Here is a 27,909-nt window from a genome sequence, read left to right as displayed (position 1 = left end):
TGCTGCGAATCTTTTGTTACACACGTGAAGGTATTTCTGTGCCCTTTCTACTACTAGTGTCCACCGCATTTCTGCAGGAAGACCCTGGTGGATAGCCGATCAAAATGAGTTTCGAGTAACCTGATCCTGTAATGACTGCACTAACATTCTTTGCCAAACCGTTCATTCTACTGATGCGGCTGGCAATCGGCAGATAACAGAATAGAGCAGTCCAAGCCTGCATTCTCCAGAAGGAGATCGGAAAGGGCCAAGGGAGTCCTTCAGTGTGGAAGAATGAGGATAATAATAACATCGAGGGCCAACTAAACTTCAGTGAAATAAATTAAAAATAATTTTTAAAAATGAGGATAACATTTGCTATGGCTTTTATCCTCAGTTAGGTTAATGGATTAACTGGATTTAATACGCAAAGAAATTATGTTGGACAAACTCTAATAAGCACACAACTAGAGAAAAAGAGGTAAACAAAATTATCATCCCCCAAACCACTGACCTTGAGCGCTTCTGGCTGAAAATCTAAAGGAGGAAGTAAAGTTCTCTTACATTACAGGACAAGAAATGGAATTGTATCACGTTGCAATAAATGACATTTTACATCTAAATGGTAGCCTGCACTATTTCAAACTGCTTTCTGAGTCATCACTTGACCTTTTTCCCCAAAGTATCTGTAGTGTATCTCACAGGCTGTGAATTAAGAAAGGCAGATGTAATCCCTGTTCTAAAGAGGGAGACACTGAGGCTCAGAAAGATCAAGTGCCTTCCCCGGGGTCACAAGCCCCTCAGCAGCATGTGGAGACTACACTCAGCTCCCTGATTAGAATGCTAGTGTTGGAGGATGGGAGAAAATAACGCATGTAAAGCCCTGGGTACTATGATGGTTACACAGTGACCCTCGATACATCTGAGACCTTGTGATTATGTTTGTTCCAGTAACTATAGTATGGTGCACAGTGGACCTGCCTGGTGAAATTTCCAAAAAGTGGATTCTCCATGAAATATCATCAGTGCATAGAGATCTACTGACACACATGGCAGTCCAGAATCTCTAATGTGAAATGTCCCGTCTCCTTTAGGATCTCTGAGCTCAGCAGCCATGAGTTCAGACCAGGAAATGGCCATTTTTGGGGAGGCAGCTCCGTACCTCCGAAAGTCTGAAAAGGAGCGCATTGAGGCCCAGAATAGGCCCTTCGATGCCAAGACATCTGTGTTTGTGGCGGAGCCCAAGGAATCCTTCGTCAAAGGGACTATCCAGAGCAGAGAAGCAGGGAAGGTGACGGTGAAGACTGAAGCGGGAGCGGTAAGTAGAGTCCATGGAGCTGGCCACACGTGATTGATGATTTTTGGTTTGGTCACTCAATTGACAAAAAGTTATCCTTCCTACCTACCAGACTCTGACAGTGAAAGATGATCAAGTCTACCCCATGAACCCTCCCAAATACGACAAGATCGAGGACATGGCCATGATGACGCACCTGCACGAGCCCGCCGTGCTGTACAACCTCAAAGAGCGTTACGCAGCCTGGATGATCTACGTGAGCACCCCCTGCCCCAGCCCCAAGTGGTCTTTATCGCCATCACCACTGACCTGCCAGTCTACTGCTTCCACTCTAGTATAAATGGGTCAAAAGTAGTGACCCGTTTCGTTTTCACTAGTAGCATAACTAGTTCGCACACAAGTTAACTCGTTAGTACATCAGTTAGTTAACTAATTAAAAGGCTCACTATTGCTATTGTGAGGCACAACCCAACAACCAGACTTCATTCTCCGTCTTCCCATCCAAAGCCAGGCAAGGCCACCATTCATGTGCACTGGGTTTGCCACATGTCCCTTGAACAACAATGGAGCAGCTACTGTTTATGGCTCAACCATGTGCCTACATTTCTACCACTCCCCCCCCCATCCTAGTTGTAGAATCATCCAGAGGGAAATGATAAACTTATGTCTCAACACATAAAAATGTTTTAAGAACCAAATTTCACGCAGTTACACTCCTCCAAAACAACAGCAACCAGCATCCGTGTGTTCTGGTCCCTTCTACATGAATGCCACCTCCTCGAGTTAACCTCTCCACCTTCCTTCGGCAGAGCAGGACATTCTGTCCTATGGTCTCTGCCCCAGCCACAGCACTGACCTTGGGTTTCCACCGCCATCCATTCACATGTCTGTCCCCTATGTGGACTGGAAACCCAGAGCTCCCCGAGGAATGGCATCTCATTCAGGTTTTGCTACTGTGCCCTGCAGAGGTCTGGCACATGATACATGCCCAGTAAACATTGCAGAACTGGACTTACTATATCACACTGACATTTTTGTGTGCTTCAGCCAGTGCTGCTATGCAGCTGGATGACACCTGCACAGGTGCACCTGCTGCTCAGGGCCAGTGTCCATGCTGACTGGCCAGTGCCTGTCTTACACCAGCTGTCCAGGTTTTTGAAAATCTCCCTGTTTGGTCATAATGTATTCACATCATTCTGTGTCCTGTTTCTTTAGAGCTTCATAGAAATTTGCAAATGTTTCCCCCATATTGCTAAATACGTTCATGCATTTTTAATTTTTTTTAATGTTCTTTACCTTTGAGACAGAGAGAGAGAATGCAAGTAGGGGAGGGGGAGAGAGAGGGGGGGGGACACAGAATCTGAAGCAGGCTCCAGGCTCTGAGCTGTCAGCACAGAGACTGACGGGGGGCTCGAACTCACAAACCGTGAGATCATGACCTGAGCTGAAGTCAGCTGCCCAATCAACTGAGCCACCCAGGCGCCCCCATTCATGCATTTTTAAATGCCTTTTTAAATGCCTGCATCCCACTGTCTTTAGAAGATTTCCTGTAGTTCACCTAACTGCTTCCCTAGTGTTGGGCACTTCGGGTGTGTCCAAACTTCCTTTTTCATGAATTTGAACTATCTTAATGCTGCAAAGGAAATCTATGCATATTTCCTAAAACAGAGTAAAAAAATGTCTCATCCTACGCATGAAGAAACAAAACAAAACCAACCTTTGGAGCTCCTGCTATGTGAAAGTCTTGTGATAAGTCCCAAAAGGAATAGTAAAAATTCTAAATTGGGATCCCTCCCCTCATGGATTTTACTATCTCATTATTGAAACTTCCAACTAGTTTTCATGCCAATGCCTTCGAGAAATGTAGGGTACTTACTTAAAGTGCTCCTTTGGGTCAGATTTCATCTAAGTGAAATGCACACCTAGCAGGAGAAGCCTTTGGATAGCTGCTTTTTTTTATTCCCTTGAATAGACCTACTCGGGCCTCTTCTGCGTCACCGTCAACCCCTACAAGTGGCTGCCGGTGTACAACCCCGAGGTGGTGACCGCCTACCGAGGCAAGAAGCGCCAGGAGGCCCCGCCCCACATCTTCTCCATCTCCGACAACGCCTATCAGTTCATGCTGACAGGTGAGTTGAATGCTCTGTATGTTCATAATCTTTTCAGAGCAGAACAATAAGAGAAAGAGACTCTAACCATCTCAACACAGTCTCTGAGCCCTTTGGTTGAGCTGGAGACAGTCCGGAAAAGAGAAGGTGTAAAAGACAACTTGCAATCCCTAACATTAAATAATAGATAATGATCTCTTAAACTTTTAAAAGTCAACAGAGGTTGGCCATAGTTAGAGAACTGACTTTTTTTTTTTTAATTTTTTTTTTCAACGTTTATTTATTTTTGGGACAGAGAGAGACAGAGCATGAAGGGGGGAGGGGCAGAGAGAGAGGGAGACACAGAATCCGAAACAGGCTCCAGGCTCCGAGCCATCAGCCCAGAGCCTGACGCGGGGCTTGAACTCACGGACCGCGAGACTGTGACCTGGCTGAAGTCGGACGCTTAACCGACTGCGCCACCCAGGCACCCCTAGAGAACTGACTTTTGAGTGACTCAGAAACTAGAAAAACTTGAGCAAAAATTATAAAACACTGTTTACATGTATGTACACACACACACACACACACACACATACACACACACAATCACATACACAGACTATGTTTCCATTACCAAGAGCCAAAAACCAGAAGAGTAAAATCTGCCGCTGTGGCCTTATCCTCAACATCAGAAACTATGACCAATGAATACCCTCTCTACATCACAGAAGGTGTAAATTCTCTTGCCCTTTGCCCAGAACCAATCTGAACATGGTGTGTTTGGTATTAAAACAGCTACACCATGAATCTTCTTCCTAGAATACTGTCTCAGCTAGCCCAATCTAAGATACTTGGGGAAGGGTTTAGAGAATTCATCTTGGGAGAGTAAAACAGTAGAACAAACCTTTCCCCCCAAATATGACTAAAGCCATGATTACTTCCAAAGCTATACTTCTGTGCTATATTTACCCCATCCCACATACTGTTTCTTGCACCTACAATAAATATGTTGCTGCTGGAGTTGTCATCTGAACCCAAGTGAAGACTCAAGTCCATTTTTAATATTTCCTTAGTGGTCGAATATGAAAAAGACAAGATCTGGTGCTTGTGTGCAGTGTTCTGTTTAAATGGTTGCACGTATGCTAAAGTCAGCGGTGGGGTGCAGGGAGGGACTGGGGTACACGAAAGGGATACCGGAGGCCTCAGGCTCATGAAGCCCCAGGGATTGCAGAGGCCAGTCTGAAAAACACTAAGTTTGTTCCATTTTACTTACTGCCTACAAATATACAAAACCAAGAAACAAAAAAAAACCCAGTATTAAATGTCTATAATTTCTCTTTTATAGACCGAGAGAATCAATCAATCCTGATCACGTAAGCAAATTTTATGCTCTCTTCTCATGGCTGTGACAGTTGCCACATTTGGAACCTCCTCTGACTTAGCTTTTATTTGGCAGCGGAGAATCCGGGGCAGGGAAGACCGTGAACACCAAGCGTGTCATCCAGTACTTTGCAACAATTGCGGTCACTGGAGAGAAGAAGAAGGAGGAAGCTGGCAAAATGCAGGTGGGTCTGGGGTCAGACTCAAGATGTCAGAGCTCTCAGGAAGTCTGGAGCCCAGACGTGAGGACCGTGCTTGCCTTTGCAGGGGACTCTGGAAGATCAAATCATCAGCGCCAACCCCCTACTGGAGGCCTTTGGCAACGCCAAGACCGTGAGAAACGACAACTCCTCTCGCTTTGTGAGTCTCTTGGTCACTAGTATGGTCAACATTCATGGGATGCTTGTGAAGACGTTCTCTGAATCTTTTCCATTCACATTATATTGCAGCACGAATCTTTCCTTTCCCTCTGAGCACATAACATGGATCCAAGTCCCATCTAAAAAGATGTGACCACCATATATCTGAGTTCTTTCTTCTCTGGTCATTACCTCCAATTATTCACAATTTTAAAATGAAAGATAGGGGCGCCTGGGTGGCTCAGTTGGTTAAGCATCCAACTTCAGCTCAGGTCACAATTTCACAGTTCATGGATTCAAGCCCCGCATCGGGCTCTGTGCTGACAGCTCAGAGCCTGGAGCCTGCTTTGGATTCTGTGTCTCCCTCCCTCTCTGCCCCTCCCCCACTTGCTTGCACACACTCTCTCTTTCAAAAATAAACACTAAAAAAAATTTTCTAAATATTAACACATTAGCATTCCAAGTGTTTTGAGTTTCTTGAAGATTTGATATGATTGAAAAACAAAGTAGTAATATTAGTTTTCCTTTCAAGGGTAAATTCATTAGAATCCACTTTGGCACTACGGGAAAACTGGCTTCTGCTGATATTGAAACATGTAAGTGCCTGGATCTCCTTTGCGGTCATTTCTGTTGCTTATAACCTATATAAGGTGAACCCAAAGTAAAATTCGCATCCCGCGTGACGTTTTGCACTGCTCTGCTTGTCATTTGTTTATTTCCAGATCTGTTAGAGAAGTCCAGAGTTACTTTCCAGCTTAAGGCTGAAAGGAGCTATCACATTTTTTATCAGATCACATCAAACAAGAAACCAGAACTAATTGGTAAGAAATCTCATGATCCCTTTTGAGAATGATTACACCAGCACCCTCCATGCATGGTCCAACCTCGTATTCCATGACTGAATTTTGTCAGGTTTATCATCTGGAGTTTGAAAATAGCTTTGTAATTTTACGTGTGCTTATGATAAAAATCCAAAAGAAAAACTGAGGATAACACCCTCAAATCCTATCACTATGAAATAACCACTGTGAACACTTGGGTGGACACTGTTCTAGTAATTTTCTGTATATGCACCTTGAATACAAAAACACATACATACAATAACTGGAATCACAGTTTCATACTCTCCTGTGATATACTTTTTTCATTGAATAATAACGTATCATGGTTTTTTCCACATCACCAACCGCTGCTGCACATTATTTCTAATGGTTGCATAGTGTTATATGGTAGAGATAAGCATTATTTACTTAACCATACCCTTTTAAGGATATTTAGGTTGTTTCCAGTTCTGGATTTTAAAGAGTCAGTGCTGTGCTGACCATTCTTACAGATATAACTTTTCCCAGTATGGGATAATCTTCTTTGGCTTTATACAGTGTCTTAGAATTTATCTAGACATCTCTTATTTTAGTGAAGGGGATAATTCTGCTTACCTTTTCTCTGTTTCACATACACAGAAATGCTTCTGATCACCACCAACCCATATGATTACCCATTTGTCAGTCAAGGGGAGATCAGTGTGGCTAGCATTGATGATCAGGAAGAACTGATGGCAACCGATGTAAGTGGAACGCAAGAAAATCAGAATGATGTTGGGTTAGAAGCTATGGTCCCTCCAGATAAATATTCAGATTCTTGTAGAAATAGCAAAAGAGGGTTCAAAGATAAGCATGGATGTGCCACCCAGAGCCAACCAAAAGGATTAAGATGTGTCCCACAACATTTTACTTTCCCTTTAAAAAACCTGTCATTTCTGAATTTACCTAAACCACTTTTTTTGAAATCCACTTAATGAGATCCATACCACTTCTCAAAATAACAAGTCCTTTAAATTTACTACTTTGTTCTTTCTCTTAAGTTTACTTTTTGAATCTTAGAGGCTACGTTCAGTGCTGGCCTTTGGTTGACCAACTCCCTATACACCCACTCTAAAGAGTTCCTTGCACCCCCATTAGCACTGAGGGTTTGACCAACAAGTCAGGAATCAGAATGTGAACAATGCATAGTAAGTGTGTAGATCATAACCTAACAGTTATCTTATTGGTTATGTCGGCAGAGTGCTATTGATATTTTGGGCTTTACTAATGAAGAGAAAGTCTCCATCTACAAGCTCACGGGTGCTGTGATGCATTATGGGAACATGAAGTTCAAGCAGAAGCAGCGTGAGGAGCAGGCCGAGCCAGATGGCACCGAAGGTATCAACCAAGTCAACCACCTGATTTTATTTTTGTTTGAAAATCACATTCTTAAACTTGTTACCCTTGCATTTGTCTAGGAAGACAAATTCATTTTTAAGAATTGAGTTTTAAAGCATACCCAGATAATATACTATGTGAAGCCTCATATTAGATAGATGTTTCCTAACATTAATGAAGTTTTTTAGGGCACACTACCCATAAAGTCTTGAACTCAGTGGGAAAAAAATGGGCAAGAATGCTCAAAAAGATATTCTGAAAACACTGCATAAAATGTGTATAGATTAAACAAACTTTTTTTGAGCAAGTGGGTCGCTTTGGGCCATAATAACATTGTTCTACCCTTTCTTGCTTTCAGTTGCTGACAAGGCAGCCTATCTCCAGAGTCTGAACTCTGCTGACCTGCTCAAAGCCCTCTGTTACCCTAGGGTCAAGGTTGGCAATGAGTTCGTCACCAAAGGCCAGACTGTAGAGCAGGTAGGTGTATAATTCAAATTCGTCAACAGGAATTGAGCATTTTTACAGTCCTCTGATAACCTCAAGGGAAATATTTTTGTTTTTCAAGGTGTACAATGCAGTGGGTGCCCTGGCCAAGGCTGTCTATGAGAAGATGTTCCTGTGGATGGTCACCCGCATCAACCAGCAGCTGGACACCAAGCAGCCCAGACAGTACTTCATTGGGGTCCTGGACATTGCCGGCTTTGAGATCTTTGATGTGAGTTGTTGGAATAAGTGGCCTTATTTAGGCCCCTCCACTTCGTGTCTGCTCTGCCGAATTCCCCCTGGGTTTCCCAAACTCACTTGAGCTCTTTGGTGTTTGCAACGCCCTAGTTCAACAGCCTGGAGCAGCTGTGCATCAACTTCACCAACGAGAAGCTGCAACAGTTCTTCAACCACCACATGTTCGTGCTGGAGCAGGAGGAGTACAAGAAGGAGGGCATCGAGTGGACGTTCATTGACTTCGGGATGGACCTGGCTGCCTGCATCGAGCTCATTGAGAAGGTGTCCTGATCTGTCCACTCAGTAACCTCGTCTTGTCTACTCTGCAGCTCACTGCTGCAGCTCATGTGTACCTTACACACATTTTGCTTTGCTTTAATCCAGCCTATGGGCATCTTCTCCATCCTGGAGGAGGAGTGCATGTTCCCCAAGGCCACAGACACCTCCTTCAAGAACAAGCTGTACGAGCAGCATATTGGAAAGTCCGCCAACTTCCAGAAGCCCAAGGTGGTCAAAGGCAAGGCCGAGGCCCACTTCTCTCTGATACACTACGCTGGCACCGTGGACTACAACATAACTGGCTGGCTGGACAAGAACAAGGACCCACTGAATGAGACTGTAGTCGGTCTGTACCAGAAGTCTTCAATGAAAACTCTAGCTTACCTCTTCTCTGGAGCTCAAACGGCTGAAGCAGGTAATGCTCAAAAACTGTAACACTTTCTCTAGGTATTACAAAAAGTGATGTTAGCTCAAGGCCAGTTTCAGGATGGCAGGGCCAGACCCATTGCTCTTCCACATTTTGAGTAAATAGGTTGCATTGCAGTCATACATGTGTGTCTCACTCCAGCACTGACAGAGGCCTTACTGCGAATGGTCAGAGAGGAACTATTAGGATCTCAACCAATGAAAAGCCTCAGTTTCTTGGATTCTCTCCTGCTTCTTCCTTCACATCTACTGGATATTGAGTATCTAGGAATATTTAAGACAATGGAGTGACAGAGCTCTCCCTATCTAGACTAGCTTCCACTGATGATTTTTGAAGTTACTGTGTCCCCCAAATGTCCTAACATTAAGGATCCATCTTTATGATACAGTGAAGTGAATCCCTTCATTTCACCTTAAAATGTAGAAAAAAAAATCACAGAAGAGTGGATGCAAGCTTAGTTGACAGGTAAGAGTCACTCAGGCTCCAACAGAGAGGCCAGCAGTGTCCCCCAAAGTGCAGAAGTCAGCAATAAATAAGTACGAAACATCCCTGCCAATTCAAAAGTACACTTGAGTGACACCTTCCCTTATTTTCTCTCCAGAGGCGAGTGGTGGAGCCAAGAAAGGTGGCAAGAAGAAGGGCTCCTCTTTCCAGACAGTGTCTGCCCTTTTCCGGGTAAGGACGAAACTGGGTCTCACACTCCCCAGTTGCTTTAGGAAAATCTGTTTTTCAAAGCACAGACTCTTCTTTCCACAAGTCACTTAGGAAAAGACTGACACTGATTAATGGCTTCTGTTCATCGATCTTTGGAGAGAAGAGGTTCAAATTACTGAGAAATCATTAGCTCGTCTTTCATGACAAGCCAAGTAAAGCCAAATATTTGACAGGAAATTTTGTAAAACGGAATACTCTACCATTCATAATCTAGTCAAGTCGTGAAACTAAGCAATGACATGTACATCAGTGAAACTAAGGAAAATCTAGCAGCTAGCTTAGAAGGAACTTAATATGGCATCCTTGTTCTTAGTCCAGTCAATCGTCGATTACAACTGGTAGATTGTTCCCCTTTAGCTAATCTTTCTGCCCTGAAAGGGCAGATATATTTATGAGAAAAAGCCCCATCATGATGTAGGCATGCATGTACTCACTGGAGAATATGGAGAGTTTGGGAGAAGAAAGTGAAACCAGTATGGGAAGGCTAGTATGGGAAGGCAATGGCCTTATAAATATTTATGGAAAGACATGGACCAGGGAGGAAGTAGGACTTTGCTTGAAAAAGATCATGTGTCAGGCTGTGTAACTCCTGCTAACTCAAGTGGAGAAAGAGGGACTAAGGAGAAACCTGCATGTCAGGAGAAGCATGGCAAGGTGTTACCTTACATGAAAATGATTCCTGCTGGTCATTCAACTCAGCCATAGGCATTGATTTTATAGACACCGCCAAATACTCATAACCATATTAAAGTTGGAGATAACAGGATTTTTCCTGATTTCACAGGAGAATTTGAACAAGCTGATGACCAACCTCAGGAGCACACATCCTCATTTTGTGCGGTGTATCATCCCCAATGAAACCAAAACTCCTGGTAAGAAGCTCTAGAATGAAAGCACAAAGCATGGCTGCCACACCTCCCTTCAAAAAAGATCTCCACAGTGGAATAAATATGTATATTTATAGGGGCCATGGAGCATGAACTTGTCCTGCACCAGCTGAGGTGTAACGGAGTGCTGGAAGGCATCCGCATCTGCAGGAAGGGATTCCCCAGCAGAATCCTTTATGCAGACTTCAAACAGAGGTCAGGCTCTCCTAATTATAGTGTATCTTAAAGTTTAATATAAATATACTTATGCAAGCAAAACAATTTAGTGAAAAATATGTCTCTATTTGTTATTTTTGATTTGCCACAAAAAAAGAGTGAAAAGTGATAAGCCTCAAAACACCTTTATAATCTAGACCATATATTTTATACTCCAGACTTTTCATGGGCTTTACCAAGCTCCTGGCTTAGCCCACAGATATATACACTAACTTCAATAATTATGAGAACTATCATTTTTTAATGTGTAAATCTGTTTGGGTTATCTCATTTTACAAAACGTCGGTAGAGGTAAGTCCTATCAACACCTCCTTTTATAGATGAATGAACTTGAGCCTCAAGGAGATTAAGCTACTTGCTCAAAGTCACATGGTTATTGGTGTCTGAGTTAGGAACTCCCCTATGCAGGTATATATCTCCCAGTGGGTCCTTTTCTGTCACTTCCTATCTTCATCTTTCTGTCTCACACACCAGTTTCACAAGGTTTCCCAGAATGTTCACAATACCAGCTCCTCAGCAACTTTCTCCTCCCTAGAGAAGTCCATCTTGGGAGTCAAACAAGAGGCCAAGGGGATAAGGGGCTGGCAGCAGCTCCAGGGAGCTGGTTACATGTTACATTTTATTGGTGATCTACATCTTGGTGTGAATAAGATCACAGAATCCTTTCCTGAGAACAAGGTCTGATGAGGCAGAAAGGAAAGCTACAGCTGTGCAGGAAGGTGAAATGGGGTAAAAAGAGACAGTTGATGCTAGTTTGACCAACTACGTATAGGAAGTCCTTCCTGTGAACAAAGGAGGATACTTTTTTTTAAAGCTCCAATTTTCTAAATAGGTCATTTAATGTTTATCTGCTATTAGTGTCATCATAAACCACCTTAAAAAAATCCTATTATTTACTTAAACAGATACAAGGTATTAAATGCAAGTGCAATCCCTGAAGGGCAGTTCATTGACAGCAAGAAGGCTTCTGAGAAGCTCCTTGCGTCCATCGACATTGACCACACCCAGTATAAATTTGGTCACACCAAGGTAATGGTCTCTAAAGCCCACCTGATGCTATCCATGTCCCTTTGAAGTTTATGTACAGTTTCTGATCTGCAAATCCTCCCCCCCCCCCCCCCACAGGTCTTTTTCAAAGCTGGTCTTCTGGGGCTTCTAGAGGAGATGCGAGATGACAAGCTGGCCCAGCTGATTACCCGAACCCAGGCCAGGTGCAGAGGCTTCTTGGCCAGAGTGGAGTACCAGAGGATGGTGGAGAGAAGGTATAAATATAAATTAATTATTTATTCACATTTTTCTGCTTCAGAAACACATTTGAGGTGGCTTAAGACTCAGATATGATAAGGCCACTGATGTCAGCAAGAATGAGTAAGAGTCCTATACTGACTCTTCAGGTAGGGGTCATCACCATGAAACATATTCTGAGTTCAGGGTAAAAGGGAGGGGGGCATAAAGAGTGGATAGCTCTCATCTAACAAGAGAAAATACAGCAGTGTAAAAATAAACCAGTGTGAATTTAGTGGGTAGATCATTAAAGTAGACACATTGAACCGAACAGCAGACAGTATTTTCAACAGTGATTTTTTTTTTTTTTTTTTTTTTTTGCACCAGAGTTTAGGACTTTTAATTTGTCCCAAAGTTGCTGAAGCAAAAATCAACAGCGATTTTTTGAGAGAGAGAGAAAGAGCATGGAGGAGGGGCTGAGAGAGGGGGGACAGAGGATCTGAAGTGGGCTCCGAACTGATAGCACAGAGCCCGACTTGGAGCTTGAACTCATGAACCGTGAGATTATGACCTGAGTTGAAGTCGGATGTTTAACCGACTGAGACACCCAGGTGCCCCTCCACAGTGATTTTTATGCAAGATGTAGAAACCACTTATTCCATCTGATTATTTCTATTATCAAGCTGTTATGATTTAAAACATTGAGGACATTTATCTGTGAAAGATTTTTTTCAGTAAGTTAATACAATGTCACCAAGATACATAGCTTTCTGGTGATCTGATTTGATGCAGGGTCAGAATTCTAAGTGCAAAGAGCCAGGTGTCTCAAACTGCAGAATGCATGTGAACAGGGCCCATGTTGAGAAATGCATTTCTATTGGCACATGCACATTCATACACCTGTGTGTAAATATATATGTAATTTACATGAAACAAATTTTATTTCTATCACCTGTAGTTATGTTAATACCTTCTACTGTATTCTATTTTATTAAAAATAATAAGTTTGCTTATAAACCACTATATGTATATATATATAAATATATATATATTTGTATATATATATTTATATACATATTTATATATACATACACACATATACACACATATATGTATGTATTTGGGCAGTTAATTGCTTATATATGAAGGTAATTCATTTTTTAAATAATTTAGATTTTTTAAATGTGAGAATATTACAGAGTAGAGTGCAAAATTCACACAACATTAAAATACATGAAACCAGAGATTTTCACAGAAATTCTTCTTTAATGAAGCCCTTTGTTCCACACCCACATCCCTCAGGGGTCTAGCTCCCCTTAACTGCTCTTCGTGGTGTTCCAGTGGCAAAGCCTGAGAAGCACTAGTATACAGCAGTTCTTAAAGGGTGGTCCTTAGACCTGAATTGTCGGTGTCTTTTGCAAACTTATTAAAAATGCAAATTTTTAGACCCCCATCTCAGATCCTCTGACTCTGAATCTCTGGGGATAAGGCTCAGGAACTAGTATTTTACAAGTCCTTCAGATGATTCTTAGGTACACCAAAAGTTGGAGAGGCCCTGATGAAGAGAGGTGAGTGATTAACACGTCCTTGACCATCATTCCAAAGTAGAATTTCTTCCATCTGTGCTTCTGAAGGTAGGCGAGGAACAGGGTGGGACAGAACCTCCAGCTCTCACTGCCAAGACTTCATCTCATTTCTTCATCCACACAGTATCTAACTTGCACCAATTACATTTCAGAGAAGCCCTCTTCTGCATCCAGTACAACATCCGCGCCTTCATGAACGTCAAGCACTGGCCCTGGATGAAACTCTTCTTCAAGATCAAGCCCCTCCTCAAGAGCGCAGAGACCGAGAAGGAGATGGCCACCATGAAGGAGGAGTTTCAGAAAACCAAAGACGAACTCGCCAAGTCAGAGGCGAAGAGGAAGGAACTGGAGGAAAAGATGGTGTCACTGTTGAAAGAAAAAAACGACCTGCAGCTCCAAGTTCAGGCTGTAAGTGGTGGTGTCACGCTATAGGTGCTGCAATCGGGATGCGAGTGGCCGCAAGTGGAAAGAGTTGGGTAGTCGGTGTGGGGACACTCACTGGGGGGAGAAGGTCAGTGCACTCTGATGGTTCCAGTAAAGTCCATACATCCTTTCATCATCCCAAACCAGGAGCAATAAGGTAAAACAGACCACTGTCACCCACCCTCCACAATTTCATCAAACTACAGGATTACTTCTTTTCTAAAAATTTTGAAGAGAGTCCTTGGAAGTGATTTTAACATAAAACTATCACAAATGAAATATTAAGGGGAGGATAGCATGTACAGAGTTGATTTTTTTTTTTTTAATCTCTGAAACTTCCTTAAACTCATGGATGTCCATGAGTCTTAAATCACAATACATACAGCTGGCAAATGTCAGGAATTCTACAACACATTTTAGGGAATTCTTGTTTGCCACTGATCTCCACAACTCGGGTCCATTCTTTCCAATCCATCTGCACAGGCTGTGCCCCATCACGTCACACCTGGATTGCTGTGTCAGCACCCAAGATGCTCTGCCCACTCACCCCCACCCCCCCCCACCACAGCCCTCTCCTCCCTCCAGCCTACTCGCTGTTCACTCCCGCACCAGTCATTTCAGAACAGCCTCCATCAACTCTGAAATGTAATTTATGAGACTGCCTTTCATTTCGGAGTGAACTGAATTGGTCTGGTATAATTTACTCATCACGAAATCATATATTTCTCCTGTTGATTAAAATTGGTTTCTTCTGTCAAGTGTAGGCAGTGTAATAACTCTTTCTTCTTGATCACAGAAGGAAAAAGAGCTGTCTTCTGTGCCCACCCCCTTCAGATCTATCCGGAATGCTCTTCTGTTGTCCCTAGAGATTTACTAAGAATTTGTCCTACACACGACATTCACTACATGGTACATGCAGCACATTTTACTCTTTTGTGGATTCAAAGGCTGATATGGAGTCTCCTGATGAATGTGTATATCAATTTGTCACTCATATCCTGTTCACTCCCAACCCTCTTAATTGGAGACATAGCAGGTTGCCAAGAATTCCTTGATTACTTTATGCCCTAACTTGAATGTAGAACATCATAACCAAGATCATCTTCCAGTTCTACAAAGAGAACCAGTTAATTAGCAGCTGCATCCTGAAATGCTCAGTGGAATGCTTTCTCTCCTCCTGTTCCATCCCCCAATGACTTGATTTCTACAAAATCAAATCCTACCCACTTCTCAAGGCTCAACTCAAATGCCACTTCATTCAAGGAAACCACCTCTAATAGAACTTCTCGGATCTCTTCTGTCACTAACTGCTTTCTAAATTCATGGTAGCTTTTTGGGGGTAGGGTTTCTTTTTTTTTTAATCTTTTTTTTTTTTAACGTTTATTTATTTTTGAGACAGAGAGAGACAGAGCATGAACGGGGGAGGGTCAGAGAGAGGGAGACACAGAATCTGAAACAGGCTCCAGGCTCTGAGCTGTCAGCACAGAGCCCGACGCGGGGCTCGAACTCACGGACCGTGATATCATGACCTGAGCCGAAGTCGGCCGCTTAACCGACTGAGCCACCCAGGTGCCCCAAGGGGGGGGTGGGTAGGCTTTCTAATCTACCAGAGAATACACTCTTCTGAAGGAATAGGATAAAATCTGATTCATTTTGGTTTTCTCGCAATGTATCCTGGATTGCATACAGGAGGTGGTTCATATTTTTTTTAAAGCCAAAGATCCAACAGCAGAGGTTAACATGGTTATTGCTGTGAAATACTTCATTCTTTCTTTCCAATTTTGATTTTGTTTCCAACTCTAGGAAGCTGAAGGCTTAGCTGATGCAGAGGAAAGGTGCGATCAGCTGATCAAAACGAAAATCCAGCTGGAGGCCAAGATCAAGGAGGTGACTGAGAGAGCTGAGGATGAGGAGGAGATCAATGCTGAGCTGACGGCCAAGAAGAGGAAACTGGAGGACGAGTGTTCAGAGCTCAAGAAAGACATTGATGACCTTGAGCTGACCCTGGCCAAGGTTGAAAAGGAGAAGCATGCCACAGAGAACAAGGTATGAATCACATTCTGTTCTACCATATCAAGGTTCCACCAGCCTAGTAAACCTGCTTTAAAGCAGATACCATTTCTTCTTTAATTTTTCAAGGTGAAAAACCTCACGGAAGAGATGGCAGGCCTGGACGAAACCATCGCTAAGCTGACCAAGGAGAAGAAGGCCCTCCAGGAGGCCCACCAGCAGACCCTGGATGACCTACAGGCAGAAGAGGACAAGGTCAATACGCTGACCAAAGCTAAGACCAAGCTCGAGCAGCAAGTAGATGATGTAAGTCCAGGAATATTGAAGAAATTATTTTCTTCGAAAGGAAGCTAAGCATTCCTTTACACTAAACATGATTTATATTTAGCTTGAAGGGTCCTTGGAGCAAGAAAAGAAACTCCGCATGGACCTGGAAAGGGCCAAGAGGAAACTGGAAGGTGACCTCAAATTGGCCCAGGAGTCCATAATGGACATTGAGAATGAAAAACAACAACTTGATGAGAAGCTCAAAAAGTAGGTGTGGAAGAACTGTTTATGAACTTGCTTTTGGTGGTGGGTATACACTCAATTGTTATTTTTTGCAACTTTCCAAAAAGGAAAGAGTTTGAAATCAGCAATCTGCAAAGCAAGATTGAAGATGAGCAGGCCCTGGGCATTCAGCTGCAGAAGAAGATCAAGGAGCTGCAAGTAAGTTGGTATTTCTGAAAGTCTGGCTCAAAGAGGCACAGTTACCACACAGAGAAGCTAAGTGCATGCTTTTCACCACCCCCAGGCCCGCATCGAGGAGCTAGAGGAGGAAATCGAGGCAGAGAGGGCCTCCCGGGCCAAAGCAGAGAAGCAGCGTTCGGACCTCTCCCGGGAACTGGAGGAGATCAGCGAGCGGCTGGAAGAAGCCGGCGGGGCCACTTCCGCCCAGATCGAGATGAACAAGAAGCGGGAGGCCGAGTTCCAGAAGATGCGCAGGGACCTGGAGGAGGCCACCCTGCAGCACGAAGCCACGGCGGCCACCCTGAGGAAGAAGCACGCGGACAGCATGGCTGAGCTGGGGGAGCAGATAGACAACCTACAAAGAGTCAAGCAGAAGCTGGAGAAGGAGAAGAGTGAGTTGAAGATGGAGATCGATGACCTGGCCAGTAACATGGAGACTGTCTCCAAGGCCAAGGTATTAGAACCTGGCAATTTGTCATCAATGAAATAATCCTTTATGTATGCAGCATAGTTTGCACATGGTACTTTACACACATTATGTCCTTTGTTTTTTACAGTAATCTAGGGTAAGCAAGAAAGAAACTAGTATCTGTATTATTTGCATTTAACATATGAAGAAACTGAAATTCGAAGAAGTTAAGCACATTGGCCCCATTACACCATTAATAAATGACAGGACCAGCTTTTGAACATAGGTCACCTATGTTCTCACAGGTTCCAGCTGGAGAACACAGGTCTCCAATATTCTCAAGCACCCAATAAGCCAAGTTTCATTGTACATAAAGGCAGTCAAGTATTTGAATACATGCTTTTAGAAGAATACACCATACAGTTCTTACAAGAATCTTACATTTAAAGCATATTATTTATTATATTAATTTATTTATTCAAATTTATTATATTAATAGTGCATGGAGCTTCACAGTTAGCTCTTTAAAAATCCCAATGTAGGGGGCGCCTGGGCGGCTCAGTTGGTTAAGCATCCGACTTCAGCTCAGGTCATGATCTCACAGCTGGTGGGTTCCAGCCCCGCATTGGGCTCTGTGCTGACAGCTCAGAGCATGGAACCTGCTTCGGATTCTGTGTCTCCCTCTCTCTCTGCCCCTCCCCCGCTCGCGCTCTGTCTCTTTCTGTCTCAAAAATAAATAAACTTTAAAAAATTCATAATAAAATAAAAATAAATAAAAACCCCAAAGTATATTCTCAACTTCACAGAGCAATCATAACATAACAAAAAGAATTCTTACATATCACATTGCACATACAAGAATTTGATTGATTTTGTGTCAAAATAAGTACTTTTCTGTCTTATAAGAAATTTTAGCAATAGCAAAATGATATTAAAATATGTTTGTTTCCTGCTTTTACTTCTTCTCACAGGGCAACCTAGAGAAAATGTGCCGCACGCTGGAGGATCAAGTGAGTGAGCTGAAATCAAAGGAGGAAGAGCAGCAGCGGCTGATCAATGACCTGACGACCCAGAGAGGACGCCTGCAGACCGAATCCGGTAATTCTCTCCTCTTCTGGGCACTGAGAATGGAGATGGTGCGGTTGAAACAACCGATTTGGTAATGTGAGAACCTAATAAAAACTGAGAACATGTGTGGTTCACGGAATGGTTCAGACTCTCGACCTACTAGCAAGGTCACTTGGGGACAACGCTAGAGACAAAGACTTCAATAGGAGCGGATCAAGCTCTGCTCCAGAAAAGCATAGAGTGGCTGGCCACACAGAGGGGCTGCCTGGGATTAGGAGTCACTGTCACCTGGGGCCTGGGACTCCTGTTACAGGCTGAGTTTCTGTTTCTATACATCAAAGTGAACCAAATTCCTTTATTTAAAAAAAAGGTTTTTTATGTTTATTTATTTTTGAGAGAGAGAGAGAAAAGCATGAGTGGGGGAGTGGCAGAGAGAGAGGGAGACACAGAATCCGAAGCAGGTTCCAGGCTCTGAGCTGTCAGCACAGAGCCCGACGCGGGGCTGGAACCCACGAACCATGAGATCATGACCTGAGCTGAAGTCCAATGCTTAAGTGACTGAGCCATCCAGGCACCCCAAAGTGAACCAAATTCCTGAATGGGGCATGCATAATAAGCCCGTCTCTCAAAAGTCTGATGAAACAGTGATCATGTAGAATTCAGTACCCTGGCTCCCATAACCAGACTTGGCACAATATCATATACCCAGAGAGATTTAGTTATGGTAGAGAACAAAAAGAATTTCAGCTGTATTTATACATTCAGATCAATATGTAAGTTTCCTCATAAAAATCAGAAATTTGACATTAAGCATGAAGATGCCAGCAGAAAATTCAATCATTTGAGCACTCAATGCAGGGGGTGGGGGGAGGGGAGTTAAGAGTTAAAATTTACTTCTAATATGGGCTTGTAAAATTGTTTCTTCACTTTTAAAAATGGTGTCATTTCTTTTGTGGATCAGGTGAATTTTCTCGACAGCTGGATGAGAAAGAGGCTCTGGTGTCTCAGCTATCACGAGGCAAGCAAGCATTTACACAACAGATTGAGGAGTTAAAGAGGCAGCTGGAAGAGGAGATAAAGGTAAATAATAATACTGTCAGACTCATTTTTGTCGTATGACCTAACCCTAACTGGAGTCCATTACACCAACTTTTAAAGGGTTTGAAACTCAAGAATTAAACATTAAACATCCAATAAAAGGAAGCTGTAACTATCTCCACAGGCCAAGAACGCGCTGGCCCACGCCCTGCAGTCCTCCCGCCACGACTGTGACCTGCTGCGGGAACAGTACGAGGAGGAGCAGGAGTCCAAGGCTGAGCTGCAGAGGGCGCTGTCCAAGGCCAACACCGAGGTGGCCCAGTGGAGGACCAAATACGAGACGGACGCCATCCAGCGCACAGAGGAGCTGGAGGAGGCCAAGTACGTGTGCAGATATGAGAGAATGTGCAGAAAGCTTTGCACATTGATCCCGAAAGATCCAACCCTCCGTGAAGTCACCCACAAACGTTCATTAATCAGCTCCTGTTTGCCGGGTGCTATCAGGCCCTGAGAATGAGACACGAGTAAAGCAAATGTGATACCTGCCCTCCTGTGCTTGAGGAATGAGTAACAAATAATTATACAGACAACTAGGCCTTATTACTGTCTGTCAAGCACACCAAGTTCATTGTGGCTTCAAGGCTCTATACTTGCTGGTCCCTCTGCTGGAATGCTCTCCCCCCAGATCTCCCTCCAGCTCACTCTGACTTTTGAGATCTTGACTCAAATGCTACCTCCTCAGAGAGGTCTTCCCTGAATATCTAGAATAACTGCCCAACCCTTAACTCTATTTTACTTTTCTTCATTGCACTTATATCTGCAAGATGTTATTGTGCAGGGGCGCCTGGGTGGCGCAGTCGGTTAAGCGTCCGACTTCAGCCAGGTCACGATCTCGCGGTCCGGGAGTTCGAGCCCCGCGTCAGGCTCTGGGCTGATGGCTCAGAGCCTGGAGCCTGCTTCCGATTCTGTGTCTCCCTCTCTCTCTGCCCCTCCCCCGTTCATGCTCTGTCTCTCTCTGTCCCAAAAATAAATAAACCGTTAAAAAAAAAAAAAAAAAAAAAAAAAAAAAAAAAAAAAAAAAGATGTTATTGTGCATACTCTCGCTCCCTTATCCTTTCTGTCTTGCACTCATTTGGAAGCTTCATGAGGCAGGGACCTTCTTTTTTGTTCTTTTGTCTTGCTCACTGCTACGTATCCAGTGTGTGGTTCATAGAAGGAGCTCATCAGTATTTGTTGAATACATGCATATTGCTAATAAGAAGTTTCCATCACTCTTCAGTGTGGTAACAGTTCCTCTCTCTTGATTTGGTTCACTCCTCCCTACAAACATATATAATCTTCAAGGAAGAAGCTGGCCCAGCGGCTGCAGGCGGCCGAGGAGCACGTAGAAGCGGTGAACGCCAAATGTGCCTCCCTGGAGAAGACGAAGCAGCGGCTCCAGAACGAAGTGGAAGACCTCATGCTCGACGTGGAGAGAACAAACGCGGCCTGCGCGGCTCTGGACAAGAAGCAGAGGAACTTCGACAAGGTACCTTGTGCTGCAGCCCCTGCTCTCCGCTGTCTTCCTTGGTACTTGACAGCAGATAACCACTCCTGGTTTCTCAGATCCTGGCAGAGTGGAAACAGAAGTATGAGGAGACCCACGCTGAGCTCGAGGCCTCCCAGAAGGAGGCCCGCTCTCTTGGCACTGAGCTGTTCAAGATGAAGAATGCCTACGAGGAATCCCTGGATCAGCTAGAAACTTTGAAACGGGAGAACAAAAACTTGCAGCGTGAGTCCCTTTCACTTTCAGCAACATCCATGCCTTGAGGAACCTCTCTCTTATGTCCTCTGTCTGATTAAATCTCTACCTGTCTTTAACCCAAACAACAGAGGAGATTTCTGACCTCACGGAGCAGATTGCAGAAGGAGGGAAACGTATCCATGAGCTGGAGAAGATAAAGAAGCAAGTGGAACAAGAGAAGTGTGAACTCCAGGCTGCTTTAGAGGAAGCAGAGGTATAGGTCAAATGGTGCATTACAAACAAATAAGGTCAGAAAATACTTAGGCACGTCCACATAGGTTGAATTAAAAAAATAAGCAGCACAAAATTCATGGAAGGAAAGGTGTGCAGATAAACTTTCAGATGCTTCCATTCCCTGCTAACATCACCCCTTGCTGTCATTAAAGGCATCTCTTGAACACGAAGAGGGAAAGATCCTGCGCATCCAGCTGGAGTTGAACCAAGTCAAGTCTGAAGTAGACAGGAAAATCGCTGAAAAGGATGAGGAAATTGACCAGCTGAAGAGAAACCATATCAGAGTTGTGGAGTCGATGCAGACCATGCTGGATGCTGAGATCAGGAGCAGGAATGACGCCATCAGGCTCAAGAAGAAGATGGAGGGAGACCTCAATGAAATGGAAATCCAGCTGAACCACGCCAACCGCATGGCTGCAGAGGCCCTGAGGAACTACAGGAACACCCAGGGCATCCTCAAAGTAAGTGGGTTCGAAAGAGGGCCCCAAGGGGCTTGGGGAGACTGCAGCCCTGAGAACGAGGTGTCTCAACGATCGTTCATTCCACAGGACACCCAGCTGCACCTGGACGACGCGCTCCGGGGCCAGGAGGACCTGAAGGAGCAGCTGGCCATGGTGGAGCGCAGGGCCAACCTGCTGCAGGCTGAGATCGAGGAGCTGCGGGCGACCCTGGAGCAGACGGAGAGGAGCAGGAAAATCGCAGAACAGGAGCTCCTGGACGCCAGTGAGCGCGTCCAGCTCCTCCACACCCAAGTGAGTATAACAGAAGAGTGAAAAATACAAAGGAATGAAAATGAAATTCTTGCTCACATCGTAGCTTTATCTAAGAATGTACTCACAGTGTTTTATGGAGGATAACGTTTAAAACATTTAATATTTGTGGGTTAGTAATATTTATCTGTACTGTGACATCCAAAGTTGATTGTCATTCAAAAATATATTGTCATCTCAGATAACTCATTGAACAAGGAGGGATACTAATTACTTAATTAACTAGCCTGTGAGTTCATTAGAAATCTGGCATCCCAACTTTGCTCTCATATACTAGATCTTTCTAAATTTGCTATTTTAACAGAACACCAGCCTGATCAACACCAAGAAGAAGCTGGAGACAGACATCTCCCAGATCCAGGGAGAGATGGAAGACATTGTCCAGGAAGCCCGCAACGCAGAAGAGAAGGCCAAGAAGGCCATCACTGATGTGAGCAGAGGGCAACACGGTGGTGCTCAAACTTGAATCCTGATGCGCCAGCCCAGCTCTCAACCAGGTTTGTTCCACTGCTAACAGGCGGCCATGATGGCCGAGGAGCTGAAGAAGGAGCAGGACACCAGCGCCCACCTGGAGCGGATGAAGAAGAACCTGGAGCAGACGGTGAAGGACCTTCAGCACCGTCTGGACGAGGCTGAGCAGCTGGCCCTGAAGGGCGGGAAGAAGCAGATCCAGAAACTGGAGGCCAGGGTGGGTCTCTCAATCTCTGTCTACTTCCATTTACTCCTGGTGCCTTATTAGTTCAAAGTTCTTAAGAGCCTACTTATTTGTAGGTGCGTGAGCTGGAAGGAGAGGTTGAGAGTGAACAAAAGCGCAGTGCTGATGCCGTGAAAGGTCTGCGCAAACACGAGAGGAGAGTGAAGGAACTCACTTACCAGGTACACCAAAAGTTTTTATTAGCTAAGTGCTTCCCATACATACGTGAAACATTCATATACAACGATACAATGGTCAAGAGGTTTTGAAGTAAGGCCCTGTGGTTTTTATAATCTTTCAGACGGAAGAAGATCGGAAAAATATTCTCAGGCTTCAGGATTTGGTAGACAAACTTCAGGCCAAAGTGAAATCTTACAAGAGACAAGCTGAAGAGGCTGTAAGTATCCTTAAGATGGAAGGGAAGAGAGAGGTCCCTTATTAAGAAAAGGTTTACTATTCCTGGTAGTAAATAAGCCATTTGCTTTTCAGAAGACTTGTACTCCTTAAAAACATTTGTGAATTTTGTAATGTTAACGGCTTGATTTTAAAAGTAAACTTTCTGGGTGCTCAGCCGGGTGGCTCAGTTGGTTAAGCATCTGACTTCTGCTCAGGTCATGATCTCATGGCTCATGAGTCCCGCATCGGAATCTGTGCTGACAGCTCAGAGCCTAGAGTCTGTTTCAAATACTGTCTCCCTCCTTTTCTCTGCCCCTCCACTGCTTGCACTGTCTCTCTCTCTCTCTCTCTCTCTCTCTCTCTCTCAAATATAAATAAACATTAAAACATTTAAATTAAATAAAATAAATTTTCTATACACAAAGAAACCTCAAAAAATTTCAAAGTAGAAATAATGCAGCTCACATTCTCTAGCCATAGTGTGATAAAATTGTAAAGTGACAGGAAAACATAAACACAAATTCCCAAATGCTTAAATGCTTAAAACACTAACTTTCCTAAATAATCTTGGGTTAAATTGGAAAGAAAAAACATAATTACTGAATACTTACTAATCATAAATAAACTTCAAAAAGGATGCTACTTTTACAAACCTAAAGAATGTAGTCAAAGTTGTCTTTGGAGGACAATTCATTGCTTTATGAATCAAAAGAAAAACAAATAAATAAACTGAAAGTCCAATAAAGAAATTACAAATAATAATGAAAGAAATATTGTTAAAGATAAAGGTAGACATTGATAAATTAGAGTATACTATTTTCTAATTTGATAGTTTCAGTAATATCTGATCATTTCTGGGGAGTTAATAAAATAAATACACTTATAACTAGCTTAATCAAGGAAAAAGAGAAAGAAAATACAAACACATTAGAAATGAGAAAGGGGGGGCATGCCTGGCAGGCTCAGTCAGAAGAGCATGAGACTCTTGATCTCAAGAGTAATGAGTTTGAGCCCCATGTTTGATGAAAAGATTACTGAAAAATAAAGAAAGAAATGAGAAAAGAGACAAACCACACAATCAGAAAATTATTTTTTACGTAAAATATAAATCTGTCAACAAAGTTGAAATCTTACAGAAATTGATGATTTTTTTTAAAAATTGATGATTTTTATAGGAGGCTATAAAAGTCCATTTACTTCTGAAAATGGACTCAGGTCCAGATAGGTCTTTCAAAATTTCAAGTAACAGATAATCCCTGAGCTATGTAAGCCATTCCAGAGCATGGGAAAAGATGGAAAGCTTTCCAGATCATTTTAAGAAGCTCACGTAACCCTCATACCAAAACCTGTCCAAGAGAGAAGGGGGGGGGGGGGGAGGGCAGCATGGAACTAAAGGCAGTTTTACTCATGAATGTAGTTACAGCAAAGATAAATAACTAACTCGCCGAAACCTTATTTTATTAAGGGGATTATCCATCATGATTAAATAGGCTTAATTCCTTCAGTGTAAGGATTACTTAATATTAGCGAATCTGTCAGTAGAATCATTACATCCAAAACAGGACAAAAAAATGATTGTTTTGAAATGTTCCAAAATGATATATAAAATTCAACATTTATTTCAATTTAAAGACACTATTAAGAAATTCATCCTTTATATGATAAAGAATATCTATCTTTATATCTATATAAAGAATATCTATCTCGAGCCTACAGTCACCTTATAGAAAGCATTGACAAGAAGCAGGACTTCAGTATTCTTGCCTGCTCTGCTCTTATATATTTTTTCTGCTTTACTTGTGGTGCATATCTTTTAATATGTTTTCATTGCAAAAATAGGGTTGCAATTATTTGTGGGACACCAAGCCCCAAATAAATCATAATGTTCACTTCAATAATAACCAAAATCCAGGAGGCAGTAAGACAACAAGGTTCCCTGCTGAGTATTTTAAGTTCTCCATACATGCCAAGTCCTTTCTTCCCTTAGATCTACAGAGTCTAGAAAGATGCACAGTGGGGATTCCTTACAATTCCATTTTCATTCTCAGGAGGAACAATCCAACACAAATCTATCTAAATTCCGCAAGCTCCAGCACGAGCTGGAGGAGGCCGAGGAACGTGCTGATATTGCTGAGTCCCAGGTCAACAAGCTGCGGGTAAAGAGCCGGGAGGTCCACACGAAAATCATAAGTGAAGAGTGATCATGTCCTGATGCTACGGAATGACTGAAGAGAGGCACAAAATGTGAAGTCTTTGGTCATTTCCTTCTGTAATTATTGTCTATTCTACCCTACTGCAAAGGAAATAAAGAGCATAGGGTACTTTACAAACAGCATCCTTAGACTGGTCTTTTCTCTCTCTCCTAAAGCGGTGTCAAAGCTAGAATAATCACAAGGCTATCAAACAATTACACTCAACCTGCCATTAAGAAGTAGCATTCACTTTTAAGTCTATAAAGATACTTTAAGATTACAAAGTTGTTGCCTATCAGGGAAGTCTGTTTTGGAAGAAATCTGAGGGTCACCTTCCTTTCTTTCTAACCTTTCCCTAATGCCAGGTCATAGAAGGATCTTAGAAAGCTCCTGATTCCCCTAACATAAACCTACTTTTCCAGGTCTATGCAAAGAATGACAGCGGCTATACTCCCAAATAGACTACACTATATCATTACTTCTCCTTGATGTTATCAAGAATACAAATCCAAAGTATTAGTATCATTAGCCCACAAGGATTTTTTTCAGCACTAATGCCGATACACCATATATTCAGAGAACACACATCGGGTAATGGGTATGCCATGCAAGAGTGAGATATACCCTTCTCCCTAGGAAAACTACAGGGTGCCTATCAAGTCTGGAGACAAAGAGAATATTATTCTATATACTCCAATGTAATATCAATAAGCTATTAGCCTATGTTTCCAGATTTGATGGCTGCCTGTATAATCATGTGAAGAGCCAAAATAAATAAATGATCAAAAGTGTCAATAAAATATGAGTCCCTAGATAACTTAGGTGCATATTCAACACACATAATAATGAGTATCACTGTGGTGCAAAAACCCAGATATTGTAGCAATCTGGATTACTCAGAGAAGTTTTTCTAGATGATCAAGATTTTTTTTAAGTTTATTTATTTACTTTGAGAGAAAGAGGGAGACAGCATACGTAGGGAAGGGGCAGAGAGAGAGAGAGAGAGAGAGAGAGAGAGAGAGAGTGAGTGAGAGAATCCCAAGCAGGCTCTGTGCCATCAGCACAGAGCCCAATGCTGGGCTCAAACTCATGAACCATGAGATCATGATCTGAGCTGAAAATCAAGAGTTGGACACTTAACCGGCTGAGCCACATAGGTACCCTGATGATCAAAATTTTCAAAAATGAATTCAGTTGAGGTGCAGAGCCAAAAGTATGACCTTCCTAGACAGCATAAAGGAAAAGCCAAGTGGTCACTATCCATGTGAATTGAAAGCAAGAGTATATTGGTTTAAATGTACTGCAGGAGAGTGACTTAAATCAGACACAAGGAAGCAGCTTAGCAGGTAACTAGGATTCCCACTGTCATTCTGGCCTTAGGAAGGGTGTGGGATCACCCTTCTCACTGCTTTGGCCCCGCTTTCACTTTGTTCCCACACCACCTATAAATGCTTCAGTGCCTGGTAACTTGGCAGTAATGACCAAAACCAATGTCTTACAACAAACAAACTTACTGCAAAATCTGTCCAGAGTGGGTCAAAGGACTACCTTAAAATTCATATCAAATCCTACTGAGAACATTATTAAAATGTTCTGTCTTCCTGAAAACCACTGCCCACATTTCTCGGAGGTCTGCTAAAGAAAATGAATGTGAAAAAAAAAAAAAAACAAAACCCAGTTATGAAAGAAAGTAAAATTCTATCTATACCTGTGGTAACCAAGCAGGTTAGGAGTTGGCTAGGAAGGCTCCATCAGACGCACGACTCCTATAAGACCCTTCCTGATGGCTTTAATCTACTCCAGACACAAGAGTGATACCAGAAAGCACGCTGGGCTGCCATACCAATCAGGTGACCAGAGTCAAGGCTGCTGAGTAATTTGTGGTCACTCCCTTCTATTCTCTGGACCTCTGCTATTTCCTTAGTAAAATGAGGAATATGGGTCTGATGGTCCCTTACAGTAATAGATCCCATGACCACTACAACCAGTATCTCTAGACACGTGCTTTCAGAAGGTGACCCATTTCATTAAACGGATTGAAATGTAAGTGCAAGAATATAGGAACTGTTGCCAAACAGAGTATATGCAGCAACTTGGGTCTCAGCCGCTGACAGACAATGCAGACACAGAGAGACACAAGACAGACACAATAACAAACATCTCTTAAAAAATCAGAATAGAAAACAATGTTCAGGTATCGTTTGTAAGCAAAATGTGAGATATATACCATGGGTAGCTGGTGGAGGAGTCACAGGTGCTGCCTCTAGACAGAGAAATGCCCTGCTTTCTAATATTTTCCTATGTTGAGTTTCATAGAGGAAACAGGATTTCACAAGCAACTTGCATTTTCAAAAAATGAGAGAAGTGGACACCTCAGCTTGGCGAGGCAAAGAAGTCTGGAGCCAGCTTGAAGTGGGAGTGGTCTGATCTGACAATGAATCAGAGGGAGCCGACTGGACGCAACAAAAGAAGCTGTCCTTGGCTGCTCTTCACGAAGCAAGTTTCAAAATTCAAAATTACGTTTCCAAGCACCCTCAGGAAAGCACAATAAGTTGCAAAGAAAACAAACAAACAAAACTCGTGCCTTCCTGGGGGCGACTAACCACCTCTTCCTACCACTCTGGTCAAGAGCTGCAACCTCCCTTCCTACTCTAATATCTGCAATTGTTCGGCCAGTGGAAGAGACTTCACACAGGCAGCTCAGCGAAACAGAATGACGGCAGCAACAAAGTCCAGGGATGGCAGAACATAGCTGTCTCTGAAACAACACCTTACATTATTCCAAAGGCAGATCACTTTCAGATTGC

At 43.0% G+C, this 27,909-nt stretch overlaps 1 protein-coding gene across 3 annotated transcripts; it reads left to right on the top strand.

Moving 5' to 3' along the window:
* Positions 1–1,093: 1,093 nt before the first annotated feature.
* LOC125151296 (myosin-2) lies at positions 1,094–25,111 on the top strand. Of its 3 annotated transcripts, none has more exons than XM_047832029.1 (38): positions 1,094–1,297; positions 1,389–1,532; positions 3,249–3,405; positions 4,712–4,739; positions 4,823–4,931; positions 5,014–5,106; positions 5,638–5,701; positions 5,828–5,926; positions 6,566–6,669; positions 7,165–7,303; positions 7,662–7,780; positions 7,869–8,018; positions 8,135–8,305; positions 8,408–8,713; positions 9,333–9,404; positions 10,228–10,315; positions 10,408–10,525; positions 11,452–11,575; positions 11,672–11,808; positions 13,509–13,764; positions 15,583–15,825; positions 15,919–16,095; positions 16,178–16,323; positions 16,407–16,497; positions 16,583–16,972; positions 17,899–18,025; positions 18,957–19,075; positions 19,218–19,414; positions 20,378–20,561; positions 20,639–20,804; positions 20,906–21,030; positions 21,203–21,511; positions 21,599–21,802; positions 22,125–22,250; positions 22,338–22,508; positions 22,592–22,696; positions 22,816–22,911; positions 24,959–25,111. In XM_047832029.1, the coding sequence occupies exons 1-38, from the start codon at positions 1,094–1,096 to the stop codon at positions 25,109–25,111; spliced, it is 5,811 nt and encodes a 1,936-aa protein (XP_047687985.1). The 3 variants fall into 3 exon arrangements, with proteins under 3 accessions (XP_047687985.1, XP_047687984.1, XP_047687983.1); XM_047832028.1 differs by having other exon boundaries at positions 8,408–8,717; positions 9,331–9,404; XM_047832027.1 differs by having other exon boundaries at positions 8,408–8,733; positions 9,338–9,404.
* The last annotated feature ends 2,798 nt before the right edge of the window (positions 25,112–27,909 follow it).

This window comes from Prionailurus viverrinus, chromosome E1 (genome assembly GCF_022837055.1).
Source record: "Prionailurus viverrinus isolate Anna chromosome E1, UM_Priviv_1.0, whole genome shotgun sequence".
In the NCBI taxonomy this organism is placed as follows: domain Eukaryota; kingdom Metazoa; phylum Chordata; class Mammalia; order Carnivora; family Felidae; genus Prionailurus; species Prionailurus viverrinus.
Note: the sequence above shows the minus strand (reverse complement) of the source record. Positions and strands in the feature narration are given on the sequence as shown.